A 15,003-nucleotide genomic window follows, 5' to 3' on the forward strand; every position below is an offset into this window, starting at 1 on the left:
GGCAGCAAGCTGAAAGAAAATCATAACAAATCCTATCAATGCACCAATGTGTTCTGACAGCTGAGATCTGCCGGATGATAGAAAAAAAAGAAGTTGCTGGAAAATCTGCCCTCCACTGTTTTTTTTTCTACTTAAAGGACTTCTATTTGGAGTTTAAAACAAAGCAAGTGTTTTGTTTGACTTTTTTTCATCAGTCTTGATGTGGGCTGTGAACAAAGTGGATGTGTTTTAAAGTCCATGCAGTCCAAAGATGATAAAAGTCACAGTTTGGGATCCATACATACTGCACCTTCAAACTACAGGCCGTGATTTTTATAAAGCAAGAGCAGCGCTGTCTTTGAATCAACCACTTTAGGTTTTCCACAGAAGCACTTTTAACAGAGTAGATGTGCTCGTTTAAAGACCGTTGGAAAGTGTGCAATAAATTGAGTAAAAGAGACATGCTGCTTTTTTAAGCTTTTAAAGCTGTAAGTCGAGAAACCTATCTTATTCAGTTAGCTGAAGCTCACTTGTCTTTCAAAAACAAAACACAAGTTGACCTCCAGGTCTACTCTGAGATAATGCAGTCTGAACTACAGTCTCTTGATCCCAATATTGCAAACACAAATGACATTCTTTAGGCTTTTTATGAGTGAACTCTGTTTGAGAATGTAATTTGTGTTTCAGTTTGGATTCATCAACAGTAGTCAGATCAGACACTGTGGAGGATTTCTATTCTCTAATGGGACTAAATGAGCAACAAACATGAAACTCTAATGGGGAACTTGTTGGAAATTCAGTGGCACACTGGCAAGATGAGTACGCAGCATTAACTTACAGAGATTTTCTTATTTTATTGCTGGAGAGATGCTTTGGCTTGAGTTATGAATAAAATTTGGCTTATCTTTACACAAATGACTTTTTTTAAAAACACACACACACTCAAAAGATTTCAAAATGATGAAGAAATGCAGGTATCCGTGATACAATGTAAAGTGTCAAGTCTCCTCAGATTAATGTTTGGTACTTTTAAACAGACTTCACAAAAACGCCTTTAAGCTGTAACAGGTATTACATGAAAGCGTCATGCTGTGGACACTATTACATTCCTTACCCATGGTTGTGGTAGCTGTTGTTGTCTCAGCCACTGTGGAAGACAAACAAGACAGTAACAATTTAGTTAGGAAATCATTATTTTAAGTAAGCTGTGAAAAACATCAATGCAGAAAAGTTCAGGTGAAGTTTTTTATGTGGTTGGCTAGTCTGGTATTCTCAGCAGATGGTGGCCCTTTAGCAGTAATGGTTGGTTAGGTCACAAGCACATTTCAACTTTAAAAGGCAGAGGGGACCAGAATACATGAAATTTAAATCTTCTCCTTTTCTAATGTTCAGAAAAATTTCAATCTAAACTTTTCACAATGGCCTGTGTCACACAACAACCATACTGTATATGAGGATTGGGTTGTATTGATGTTTTATTACTGTTAAATCTTTCTCAACCGCACTGGCCAGGACTTTTTGGCGTGCAGTGTGCCCCCTGCGAGCAGAATGTGAACCTCTGCATGTGTTTCATTTAATCCCTTCTAAAGAAGCTTCTTTTGATGCTAGTTCAGCTCACAGTACAGTACAGGGGCTAGAGTCCTCAACACACTGGTCACGGGATCATTTCCTGGTCCCACGTTTTTTTCTGTTTCTTTTTAGCTGTCCTATCTTTCGCTGAGTCTAAAGAACAATGGGAACACCAGACAACAGTGGCAGTATAGCATTTATCTCATCCTCTTTCTCGCTCAGAAGTTGTTTAAAAATAATTAGAAAAACTATCATCAGACAGCATCTGATCAAATCAATTCATGTGCTTTAAATCAGATAAGGTAGGTGGTGAATATTTATTTTCATAGAGTGCAAATTGCAATTACAATAGCTACACCCAATTACACACACAGAAACAATGTTGTTTAAGTTAAATAACACTAGACTGTGACCGGTATGTTTATATAAATACCCATGGGCGTCTAAAGGAATAATTGAAGTGTTTTTTACCCCTTAAAGCCTAATAACTCAAATAATAGCCATGAAATTCTCATTTTTTTAGAAGTGAAATGTTTATTTAACGTTCTACCGAAACCACATAGAGTTTTTTGTATCATATTTGATACATTTGGTGTCTTTGGTGACTGATAATCCACTATTATTTATCAGATATTCAAAAGATTTTTAAGTCAATTATTGATCATGTTGATTAGATAGAGGTCTTATAAATGTGTGGATCAAAAATGATACAATAGGCTTTAAAGGGTTAAACTGTACATTACCATATTTCACAATAAACCAGGAAGTTTGACTTTCGGGAACCACAACACAGTGTCATTACATGTTGTGTGAGTTTGAGTGTGTCTAGATAGTTCTTTTTTTTGTTTCAAACATTAGACTACATTATTTACAGGAGTTCATATAGTCCTCTAAGCAAAGGCAGTGGTGCCACTGCTGGAAACAGACACACACACAAGGCTTTGATTTATACATGCCACTAATTAAAGGGATACTATGGCTACTTTCGAATACTACGATATCATACTACCGTCCAAGCTAAGCATACATAGAGCCATCCAATGCCGGCTGTGTCACTTACTTGTGGTCTCTATGACAGAGACAGTGTCACTCTCAGATTCATCATTGAATACAGCCGTCAACATAACCTCATACTCAGTGGAGGGACTTAGACCACTCAGGATGTATCTGTTATCAGCTGCACTCAAGATTACCTACACAGGAAACACAATCATAGTACATATTACAGACAAGAATATCCTCTTTATCAAAAATCTTAATTCTCAAGGATGCTAATGAAAATATTTCACATTTTAATTGACAATTCTGTGCTTCTATTATCTTACTACTATAATTAGAGAGCTGTTTGTTTGTATGTCTCAATTTGCAGGTGTTGTTTTCTGAAGCACACACTAAACCTAAATGGTGCTTGTTAGTTCACATCACATATGGCTTTGAACATTTAAATTGACCTTCTTCTGTTCTGAGGTAACTATATTTGCAAGAGGAAACCAAAATAGTTTCCTAAGTTTCTCTCAAGATGTGATAAAAATTTGAGCATCAACCAACAATCTGACAAGATTATTTATACTCTGAGTGAAGCAGCAGACGTTCAAAATCAAGGCCATCACTGGGTTTTAGTTGACAGAGCTGCTAAAAAAGTAAAATAACAAATCACCTCAGTGCTCATAATTTCAGTCATAAAACAGCAGGAAACTGCAGTGCATATTTTTAGACGCTGCTGTCTATGAAAACAAACTGTAGGGGGATTTGGTTGTAATGCTGTTTTGAATGACTTGTGATTCATAGAAAGGGATAAAACCAAAGAGTATACAGCACTCAAATGTACTTTGCTAAGTTAGAAGGCATTTAAAGTGAGCATGTATGACTTATCTAAAAGTGTATTTTTTTGGTCTAAATCTAACAGCTTGGGTGGCTGGATCAGCCTCTTTTGCAGGACTTGAAATGTCCAGTGTAATTTGTACAACACAGCACCGAATCAGACGAGAGTAAAAACAACAAGGTCATCGAAAGTACAGCCCTCTTCCATGGAGAGCAACAGGGAAATTTTAATTTATCATGGATGGCTCAATAACTGTATTATGTGCAGGAATTTGCTTCTTTTCAAAGCCCTCTGGGGCACAGTTGCATGCAAATTTCACCAGTGGGGGCGGCCGTTTGTGCTTTCAAATGAGCAAGAGCATCTTTAGTGATTCATTCTCTTCACATTAGATTTCCCTTCATTTAGCGAAGCATATTTCCTTATTTCATAACATCATCCATTGCAGTATAGTGTCTGATTTAAGGGTGACTCAATCAGACTTTTTTGTGATTAATGAAGACTGCAAAAAGACCCAAAGCTTCCTTCATGGAGGCATTAAGATGAAATTTACACCACTAAATCCAAACAAAACATCATGATGCACAAAGAGGATCATCAAAAATGAAATTTACTCTTCTGATTGATTATTCCAGTTTTAATCTACGTGATCTTCTGCTCTGTTTGTGAATCTGCGTCTGTTTGGCTGATTGTACTTTGTTTAATCTCTTCTCAGATATAACAATACAGAGCAGTCAGCGAAGGATTTAAATGTGTGTTTCCATGTGTGCTTTTATATGTGTTTGTTTATGTGTTTATGTGTTTGGACATGTGTTAAGCATGTGGGTGAGAGACAGAAAAGCAGCATGTATCCCTTTCTTTATGCCAGTGGAATTACCAGCCTACCCCTCCAACTCCCCAGAGTGTTATTTTCAGCTCTGATGGCTTTCAGTAAACACACACACAAACACACACAGCACACTTTTCAAACCTATGGGCTCTATCGCTGCCACCCAGCTGTCCCTAAACCCCCGATCATGGAAATAAAACACCCAAGCCATTAATTTTTAGATTTATTCAGCCTTTATTTATACTCAGTCGAGCCAGGGGTTTTACCAGCGACCAGTAGTGTAGTTAAGCTTATGTGCAGGTCTATGGAGTACTGGATCCTGTTATCTAGGCACACTGAGTGCAGCCACTTCTCTCCCTGCAAACACAGATAAAACTGGACCCCTGGCTAAATGAAAAATTTCAGAAACCATGCAGGTTTTATCTTCTGATGCTAAATTATAAATCGTTGTTGTATTTTCCAGCTTGAGGAGGAAAAACACATTTGTGGCTAAGTCATAGCAGTGCCAAGATGATTTATGAGGACGATCTTCTCTACCTGATTTCACTTCTCGTTGAGAGAAAAACATCTCTGAGAGATGACCATCTAAAGCAAACACTTTAACAAACTGTATACAAACCTACCTCCTTTGTGTCTCCGCCAGTGAATGGTGCCCACGAGAGTCTGTAGAGGACGATGTCACTGGCTGAGTGATCCCAGCTGACCTGGAAGCTGTCTGTGTCGACATCACTGGAGCGCAGGTTCAAAGGACCGGGAACAGGAGCTGAGAGAGAGGAGGTTTTTGATTTTATAACTTATCTATATTCCCTTTATTCTAATTGTCAGTCGCATTCTGAACATTTTTAATTAACTTTCTCAATTTCCCTTTTAGTTTTCTGATATCATGAGAAACTGAACTGATTAAAAGGAGCTCTGTGGACATGGCATCTATGCTCATGAATATTTCATAGAAATGCATTATGAATTATTTACTGCTGCAGTTTTAAACACTTTCCTGATTGTTTTGATGTTACAACAAACATCAATTTTGATTCCTATTGATAGTCATTTTCTCAAAATTAGTCTAAAGGCAATATGCTCTGGCTAAACAAAGTGTAAGAAAGACTAAAGCTAAGTGTGGTTAAAAACGTAAGTGGGTGGGCAGCTAGATGGCCTAGTGGTCTAAGGCGCCACCCATGTACTGGGGCGGCCCAGGTTTGAATCCGGCCTGTGGCCCTCTCCCCACTCTCTCTCCTGTTTCCAATTCTATCCACTGTCCTCCCCTATCGATTAAAGGCATTAAAAGCCCAAAAATAGATCTTAAAAAAAAAAAAAAAAAACTGTAAGAGGTTAATTGTCATTTAAACAGAGCACAAAACAGATAGCCAAAGCCTGCATTGCAAAATAGTGACAAAAACATGCTTTCTGGGTATAAAATGACATTTTTTATAGTGCATACATTTGAGCAAACATTGTTTTGTGGCCTATTTTTACCAAAAAACTCACAAACTTCCACTGAGAAACTGTACCCATCTGTTGTGCTGTATAGCCTGGCTTCCTGGCTGGTACAACCAGCGAGTCCTTCATAAAGGAGCAATGCTCACTAAAATCACTGGAGGCTAATACCACTGCTACTGCCACGAACTTAATGACAACTTCAAAAATACAGAAATATCCCTTGAAGGAACTTCTGGTTTGGGTAGATTTTGGTTTTGTTGGTTTAGTTATTTTTTCAGTAAAAAAATCTCCTCCTGCTTTTTTTGTAATGGTCAAATGTATCCCTAACCAGTAATCTTTGCTGTGCTGTTATGGAGTGTGTAATTTGACTGTTCAACACCTATCCACCCACAGAATTTTTATGCAATATCAAAAAACTAAACTTAAATGATAACTTATTGCCACTGGACTTGTTTGCTTTTGTAGGAGATTTTCAAATTCAGTTTGTTTCATAGTCATTCAGAAACAACAAAAGCTTTGAAAGCTATGCGTACTAATATGAAATAATGAAACAAGCAGAATAGTTAAGTCATTTAATTGTGGGCCAACAGTTTGTAGCATGGTAGCAAAATGCAAATTAACTCCTGCTTTTCTTAATGTAGGAGCAAATAAATTGACCAAGTGTTATTGTTTTGTGTCTGTCTGATGTGTATTTATCTTAAACTTACAGCCACACTTAACCTATCAAGAAGATCCCCCAACATTTCCCACTTATCCACTCACAAACTTAAAAGTGCTGACACATTTGTTTTCGTTCATGAACCTTCCCTTTCAAAGCTGCTCCACTGAACAAAGTTTGCTAGAAGACAAATAAAATCAACTTGGTTCTTTAGAGGGAGTAAGTTTAAAAGTTGCTGGCCAGAAATACATTTCGTTCAGCAGACTCAGCACTAGAGCCCAACTGATTGTTGCTTAAAGGGGTATTTCAACAAATCAATATCTTTTAGCATGACAGAATAGTACGGGACAGCAAAATGACCTTTTAATGTGACTGTGCTATTATGCTGAGGTGTAAATGAGATGGGCAGACAGCCAAAAGAGCAGAAGGACCGCTGGAGGTAATAAAATTCAACAGTGTTTGGCACCAAGAGAGAAACAGTTCACCTCCTGAGGGTATTGATTACATCTATTTTCAAGAAATTGAGGCAAAATGTCTTCAACAGAGATCTGGAAAAGGGTATGGAGTTACTGCAATTTTAAGGACAAAATACAAAAATGAACAAATGCAGTTATTACCAGTGGCAACAACATTTGTCATCAACAATGTTCATTTTTTTATTTCAAGGTTTGCAAAAACTGTCCAAAACTCTCTAACTTACTAATTAACCCCTTTTTTACTTATGTGCTATCACAGTCATGAAAAAACTGATTCTTACTGGTTGTGAATCCATCTGTGAGTGGCTCTGATTGGCCTTCATCATACAAGGCAAACACAGCCACTGAGTACTCCGTGAAAGACGTCAAACCAGACAGGTCAAAAGTGGTCCCTGAAGACACCTCGGCCTGTACAAAACACACATACATGACATTTCAGCACAAAAACCCACAGCCTTTCCTATAAAAAAGAAGAGATTCTCCAGCCACAACCAGCTTAAGATCCACAAATCAATACCTAAAATAAAGAGCTATTGTAAACTTAACCAAAAAAACTAAGGAATTTGTGTTTGGCAGACTATTTTAATTTTGTAACAGTGGTTTTTGCCAATAATAAATCTTGTACTGTTGGAAATCCTGTTTCTCTCTTTTAAAAAGTGCCACATTTGTAAGGATCATTTATTTGTGGAATAAGCAGCATGGGTTGCGCCCATGAAAAATTCACCAAATCTTCTCAATGCTAAACCACTTATTAGGGCCCGAGCACCAACCTAGGGTCGGCGAGGACCCTATTGAAATTGTAGCCGTTATTATTATTTTGTCCAAAGAATCACTAATTTGGGGCTTTTAACATGCTCAAAAACTCACCACACTTTACCCAAAATTTTCATATTCTGGTGGAACCATGCAAATCCAGAAGTAAGATAGGCCCCTCGGTAAGACCTACAGTACATGCATGAAAATTGCTACACATATGTATCATGATGAGACAGAAAAATTACATTATAACATCCTCTAAAACTTACAGGAACTGAACTACGAATCGTTATAGGTCAGATTTTGGCGTTTTCACAAAAGCAACTTTTCGCATTTGAACAAACTCTTCCGAGGGATTTTATCTGATGGACTTCAGAATGTTTTTGCATAAACTAGACCAACTGGAGATGTAAAGTTGTGCTAAGTGCACGTTTTCGTCAGGGCCATAATAAGGGCCTGATTTTACACTATTTTTAGCATGTTTTTTTACAGTAAAAATTACACAATAATACCATATAACTTTTTAGTACTTATGTCAATCATCACCAAACTTCACATGAATAATCACACAATGGTCCTGGATACATCCATGCATCAATATCAGCACTTTGTCACAGCGCCCCCTTCTGCCAGGCGAACATTTACTCCATTGAATTTTCATGTGTGATTTGTGGGTTGCCACAAAAAATTCAGCACCTGTAGACCATTCATCCTAGGCCTGTGATTTTCGGTCTGCATATGGATCATCACTAGAGCTACAAAAAAGCCTCTTGGACCGATGCCTTTTTGCAAATTCTGACCTGAAAAATGATGTAACATCGTGGCAGATTATTCTATGGTGTTCAGTGTTTTATGGCAACACAACAGTATCACACTAAACACGCCCACATGCAAACAGCTCATCATGGTGCCCTCTACAGCCAACAGGAAGTGATTCAGATGGGTCATTTCTGCATTTCTCTTAGTGTGTTGAACCTGTCATGCTCTGATTTTCAACTTAAGTCCTCAGTATCTGTCCCTACATTGACATGTTTCATTAACAGACACCCCAGTGGCCATGTTGGCTATTTTGATCCTTCGCCATTGGACAGGAAATAGGTCATTTCTGTATTATTCTTACTGTGTTGAACCTATCATGCTCTGATTTTGACCCGTTGTCTTCAATATCTGTCCCAACATTGACATGTTTCATTAACAGATGCCCCAGTGGCCATGGCGGCCATTTTGATCCTTCGCCATGAGACAGGAAGTGGGTGTAACTCTCATATGAAACACCTGATTGCCTTCAAATTCCACATGTATGATCAGGGTCTGCCTCTCTACAATTTTCAATGTTAATTTCATGGTTTTGCTGTAGCGCCCCCTACTGCAAGATGCCAGTAGCACATCAAAAATAGAATGTCCAATCTTTTATTTTATTTATATCATAAATAGTCCTCCCCTGATCACTTCTACATACCAACATTCACATTAGTGATACTGCCACCTTCTGTTCAGAGGCAATACTACCTCTTATACAAAGTGCACCTTGCTGATTTTTTTTTAACATAAGGACACTAAAAGGACGATCTAAGTGGTCTCTCCAGGGTGAGAGGGTCCTTCAGTGCTGCTTGCAGCCCTAGTTTTGCTGTTGATATCAACACTTGCACCCCCAGGTGCTGACAATCGGGTGCCTAATTGGCACCATTTATGTTCAACGATGAGTCCAGATTCTGCCTGGGGCAGTTGGATCATAGGGTCAAAGTGTGGAGAAGATGTAGAGAAGGCTATGCTGATTGCCGCACCGACAGAGTAACATCTTTCGGGGGAAGCGGTGTAATGGTGTGAGGCAGCATTTCCCTCATCATCAATGGCAATCTCAATGCAGAGAGATGAGATTCTGCAACCAGTGGCAATCCCATATTTCCACAGTCTGGAAAGGTCACGTGGCAACATTTAAAAGGGAAATAAAGAAGCTTCCAACAGTACGATTTACTGCAAAGAAGCATTGTTGCAACAACGGAATAATTTACTGAACTCAGATTTCCTTACCTTACGTGCTCGGTTTAGTTTGTGTTGTTTAGATGTGCCTACTGTAGGGGTTGTGAGTTTAACAGCCTTCCTTAAACAATGAAATTTAGGAGAGTATGGACTACTATGACAGTACTCGGTGACCAGACTAGACATCGGCATTTACCTTAAATGCTTTGGCAAGTTTTGAGAGTTTATTCAACTAATTCACATGCACACTCACACTCACAAACAACCATCATTCCTGTTAAAATAAAATATCTATTTATGTTTCAAGGTGTTTATATCACTAAGCAGTACTCATTTTAGCTTGAACTTGACCTTTTCATAAAAAAAACTAATGCTCCCAGCAATTACTTTAGTCTTTGTTCGATCCTCTTTTTCTTTTTTCACTCTTGTCTCATCCAGACACAGACCCTCACAGGTAAAAATGACATCAATTTGCCTTGTACAAAACAGAACCGAAAAATCAGAGCCTCCCCACAAAGAAATGAACTCAGTGGCACAGTACCTCCTTCTCAACTAGTCCATCTGTCTTGATCCACAGAACACGGTAGCCTTTAACTTCGGTGGGCACAGGGTCCCAGCTGAGGTGAGCGGAGTTGTGAGTGATGTCAGACAGCTGAAGGTTTCGAGGTGGGCTCAGTGGCACTGAGGGGAGAGGGAACACATGTTTGATGTTTCTTTGATGTTCTTTGGCTTTTATTTGTGCAAGTGCCTTAAAGTCTTTGCAAAAGAAAACTTTTAAAACAATATTTCTTCTGGTCTTTAAAAGGACGTTTAGTGTGGGATTAGCCATCTAACCAGTTAAAGTCAGAACCCTCGGTAATTGGCACCAAATTACAGGTCTGTTATCCTAATTCATAATACTTTCTATCAGTTCAAGCTTGCAATCTTGGTCCAACTCTCTGTCTAAAGTATAACACAGTGGCCTGCCACTGTAGCTGCAGTTCATTGTCTTACCATGCTATCAAAGCATACTACAACACAGATTAAAACAAAGCACATTCAGCACTGATAGCACCAATACCTCCTCACAGGAACAGTGCTGGTTGGCTGTATACTGATACAGTAAACGGGGATATCGTATGTAACTGTTTCAAGTTACACTCTCACATAACCACTCAACTGAAGCTTTTTCAGTCCTGTGAACCACATGTGATCCTGTGTTGAATAAACCTTGCTCAATTCTGACTATTTTTTGCAAATTTTCCTTAACTTTAGATTAGTCAGCTAAACACAATTAAAACTGCATTTAACCTGATTTGACATTACTGGCTAAAGAATATCTCTAATCTTTCCCACTCTGAAACCCCTTTTACACCAAGCCAGTTCCAGGGCTGGTTCAGAGCCAGAGCTTAATCTAGCAGCACTTCTTTTTTTGCCAATGCAAGAAAACTGGCTCTGGGGCTGTAAAAAAAACAGTTGCCCCAGCTCCTTGCTGGTCCAAGGGAAACAACCAGTTTTTGATGGGCCCAACATGCTTACGTTTGAGGCTGGGGGCAGGAAGTGTGCCATTTGTTAACATTGCCAGCAACATAATGGCATGGCTTTCAGGCCAACTTCAGCCTGTTAGAAGTTCTCAACAGTATGCTTAGATTGAACAAATTGCAACCTGGCTCCAGCTCGAGACCAGCACCAGCCCTGGAACTAGCTTGATGGAGAAGCAGGGTTGCTTGTGGGTTATGGTTCAGATCAGGCTACAGGTTTAGTGATTGGTGTTACTCACATGTAGTTTCCTGGTTTGTAATGGGGTCGCCAGCCTCCTCTCCATACATAGCATAGACAGTAACAGTGTATTCAGTGTGAGGGATCAGCCCATCGAGCTCCAGCTCTGTCACTGCATCTGATACTTTGATCTGCAGACAAAGAAACAAACCAATAAACCAGTGAAAGACTCTGAAACAAAAAAAAGTTTTGGCTCTAATCAGCTATGTTTCTGTTTCAAACCATTATCTGACCAAGCATTTACTTTTACTCCTAAGATATTTGTTTTCATCATTTTCTTTCTTTTCCTACCTCCTTCTCATCTAGCTCTCCCCCCTCTGTGAGCGGTGCATACAGCAGCATGTAGCCAGAGATTCCGTCCACTCTATCCCACCTCGCTTTCATGGAGCTGTGAGTCACATCAAACAGCTGCAGGCCTGTCACTGTGGGTAGGGCTACTGCACAACACAAAAACCCACACCAAACCACACACAGAGAAAGACAGGAGACGATTCAACCAGGAAACGAGGTTAACAATAAACAAATTCCTGTGGTTAGCTTTTAAAGTCAGAGTTGTTTGCATTTTGAACATTCTACACATTTTAACTCAAGCTTAAGTGTTAAAAAACATTGTCATGTCATCTTGAATGGTTTTGTCCTCTGTTATTGTGAACGCATCATCTTAGAATGTCCCTGCCATGTCTATCAAATTGTCAATGCACTGTTGTTAACTCTTGATCTCAAAAGTCGACTGAAGCATTGATATGAGGTACTAAGAGTGCATTTTGGCATGTAGGTTAGCATGTAAGAATAAACTTACGGGTTGTTTCTGATCCTCTCAGAGCTTCACTTGCCTCGTCTGCATAAACAGCAAACACAGCCAGCTGGTATTCTGTGAGAGAGCTGAGATGCTCTAACACCACTGAAGTTTCACTACCGTCCACCACCGCCTGGGATATGGGAGCATAAGTCAGGGAAAGAGGGAGAGGGAGTCAAGAAAGATGAATGGAAGGGACAGGAAAGAGAAATGGGGTGCGGAAATGGATGGGAAGAGAGGAAGGGAGGAGTATTGGGACAAAGAATGGCAGGGAAAATGGAAAGTGGGGCAATAAATGAGGGAAGGTGAAGATGAAATATGAAAGAGAGGAAGAGAAAGGAAGGCCATGCAGGAAAGGGAGATCGAAAGAGAATGGTAGAAGAGGGGGGAAGTCGATTTATTGATTGGGATAAAGCACAAATGTCCCAAAGCAAAATAATATTTTTTCATCCTGATCTGAATGGATGACAGTTGTGATACAGATTAGGTCTGGGCTGAGCCAGCTGGAAAGGTCTCCTCACATGCGGCTCCCGACCATCTGGTCCCCGTAAACCCAGCTGAGCAAAAGATTTAAAGGTTTCTGTGGTCAAATGTTCTGGAAAAATCAGGCAGGTGCCTGCATCGGCCAGAGTATCATTTTTAGTGAACCTTCATTACCTGCATGGATGTTCAGGGAAACTCTGGAGGGGTGAGAGCCACAGTGAGGAATGGAAGAAAGTCACCACAAGCATCTCAGGGGGGAAAACCTGGAGTTATACTTGTCTGAAAATCCCAAATAAAGTCACTCCTACTGAGGTTTTAAAAATGATGGAGAAACAGAGCCTAACCCAGCCCAAACTCACTTATTCATGCTTCTTAATCTTATTGTTTTTTTACATCTTCACTAAGCTTTCAGAGAACAAATAGTTGATCATTTTTCTCAAGCTGTGTTTGTTATGAAATATATATTCCGTAATTTCAAAGAGCTATGCATTTTTTTAATTAATTAATTAAAAACACTTTCAGTACAATTTAAGCCATGGTTTTCTTTACAGAAAAAGTATAAAGTACCTCCTGTGGTTCTCCTCCCTGAGCAGGGTAGTAAACCACTCTGTATTTCTCCACATTTCCAGGGGCATGGCTCCATGACACCCGAAAACTTCTTGCCATCACCTCTGATGTCACCAGATCAAGAGGTGGTCCCATAATCTCTGGTACTTGATCTTTAGAAGAAAAAAAAACAGACAAAAAGGAATGGATACGAGATTGCACCAGATTTCTTCAAACTGCTCCCAGAAAAAGAATAAAAGTTTAAGTAAGAAACTCGACATGCAATGAGGATAAAATTAGAGATAGTGTTGCAGTTCAATCGAAAAACATTAGCTGGATTTATGACGTCAATTTAAAGACACCCTCTGTTGTGTGGAAACTTCTTAAAGGAAAACTAAGAATCTGAAGCAGAATGAAGACAGAAGATAATGAGTCTAACAAGAAACACTTTTCATATTAATCTAGTTTCTTTCCTCTGGCAGGATAAGGAAACACTCAGCAGTAAATATAGCCATCCCAGGCAACTCAGGCTTCATCTAAAAATACAAGGTTTGATCACAGCTGTTCACGCTGTTGTTTTAATGTGACTTTTTATCATTCAGCCATTTAAAAACCCACTTGGGAAAGCTAAAGTAATCACACTGCTGATGTTTACTTTGCCTTTGTTTGAATAGTTGCTATTAAAGCATTGCCATGACTCTTCTAAATGCAAGTGCGTATAAAGGCTTGTCAGATATTACGTATGGCTGACTGTTGTCACTGAACAGCAGTCTTTCTCTCTTCCTGTAGCACTGTCGCCTTACTCTGCTTGATGTCCTTGTCTTGTTGCACCACTTGTTCACACACTCGTTTGGTCAGCCCCTCCACAATGGAGCTCATGACATTGAAGTCAGCCACGTTGTAGACATGAGTGTTGTGAGGCTCTGAGGCGATGGAGCGCAATTCATTCTCATCAGCATTCTTCACGCCTGTAGAAACAGATAAATGTCTGTTATCATGTTAGCACTGCTAGACCTGTAGAGGGCCCTTCAAATGAAAGTTCACCACTGGTAAGTAAGAACTATATCAAGTGTTTAGTTATTCCTGTCAGTATGGAACTCTTGGTGATCTTCTCTGCTTCTGTGCTCTCACCAATGGCAAAAAGCTCAACTCCAGCATTTCTGAGGCGCTCTGCAGGAGGGATGACGTCGTCCTGGGACTTCCCATCTGTAATGAGGATTCCGATCTTGGGAATCCCAACCCGTGAGCCAGATTCAGCCTTGAAGCAGTTTTCAAAGATGTAAGTCAGGGCTAGACCTAAAGAGACAAAGAGAGAGGAGGAGTTGAAGAGAGAAAGTATAATAAGTTAGACACAATAAGAAGAAGATAGTTGTCTGAATTAATATAAGCAGTTAGAAAAGCAAGAATATTCTTCTGAAAGCTGAGAAAGCATAGGAGATAAGAGAGAAGAGATCAATGAAATAGAAGCAAATGGTGACGGTACCAGGAAAACAAGGAAAGATGATTAAAATTTAAAAATAGTGAGACAAAAAGAAAAGTTAAAATAAAAGGGGAGTTTTAAACACTATAAGATGACAGCAAAAAACAACAGGTAATATCAGGGAAACCTGTGAGGGTGTTTCCTCCTTTGTAGGGCAGATTCTTGACAGCATCAATAACAGCATCTTTGGTGGAAAAAGCATTCAAATGCCACTCTATTCTGGGATCTCCACTGTACTGTACCAGACCTGAAAAACAATAACACAAACACAACTTTTCACATGCTTATAATCTACTATTAAATTAAGTCTCATTTAGTAACTGAAACACAACTATTTTCCTGGACAGATATGAGTAATGTAGCTGGATGAAGGCAGTCACAACATTTCACAAACATCACAAGTCTTTATTTACACCCATGGTGTAAGCCATCTGTTC

At 39.3% G+C, this 15,003-nt stretch overlaps 1 protein-coding gene across 1 annotated transcript in view; it reads right to left on the reverse strand.

Moving 5' to 3' along the window:
- The window catches only part of col14a1a (collagen, type XIV, alpha 1a), a 194,361-nt gene that overhangs the window by 115,103 nt on the left and 64,255 nt on the right, over window positions 1-15,003 (reverse strand). Inside the window, exons 10-21 of the mRNA XM_041793294.1 lie at window positions 14,694-14,813; window positions 14,218-14,382; window positions 13,890-14,054; window positions 13,108-13,259; window positions 12,061-12,190; window positions 11,553-11,698; window positions 11,263-11,392; window positions 10,045-10,184; window positions 7,049-7,175; window positions 4,820-4,959; window positions 2,609-2,741; window positions 1,094-1,126 (exon numbers count right to left, since the gene is read on the reverse strand). Of these exons, the coding sequence (XP_041649228.1) occupies window positions 1,094-1,126; window positions 2,609-2,741; window positions 4,820-4,959; window positions 7,049-7,175; window positions 10,045-10,184; window positions 11,263-11,392; window positions 11,553-11,698; window positions 12,061-12,190; window positions 13,108-13,259; window positions 13,890-14,054; window positions 14,218-14,382; window positions 14,694-14,813 (1,581 nt within the window). The remainder of the gene's footprint in view (window positions 1-1,093; window positions 1,127-2,608; window positions 2,742-4,819; window positions 4,960-7,048; window positions 7,176-10,044; window positions 10,185-11,262; window positions 11,393-11,552; window positions 11,699-12,060; window positions 12,191-13,107; window positions 13,260-13,889; window positions 14,055-14,217; window positions 14,383-14,693; window positions 14,814-15,003) is intronic.

The sequence above is a fragment of the Cheilinus undulatus genome, linkage group 8 (genome assembly GCF_018320785.1).
Source record: "Cheilinus undulatus linkage group 8, ASM1832078v1, whole genome shotgun sequence".
Lineage (NCBI taxonomy): Eukaryota > Metazoa > Chordata > Actinopteri > Labriformes > Labridae > Cheilinus > Cheilinus undulatus.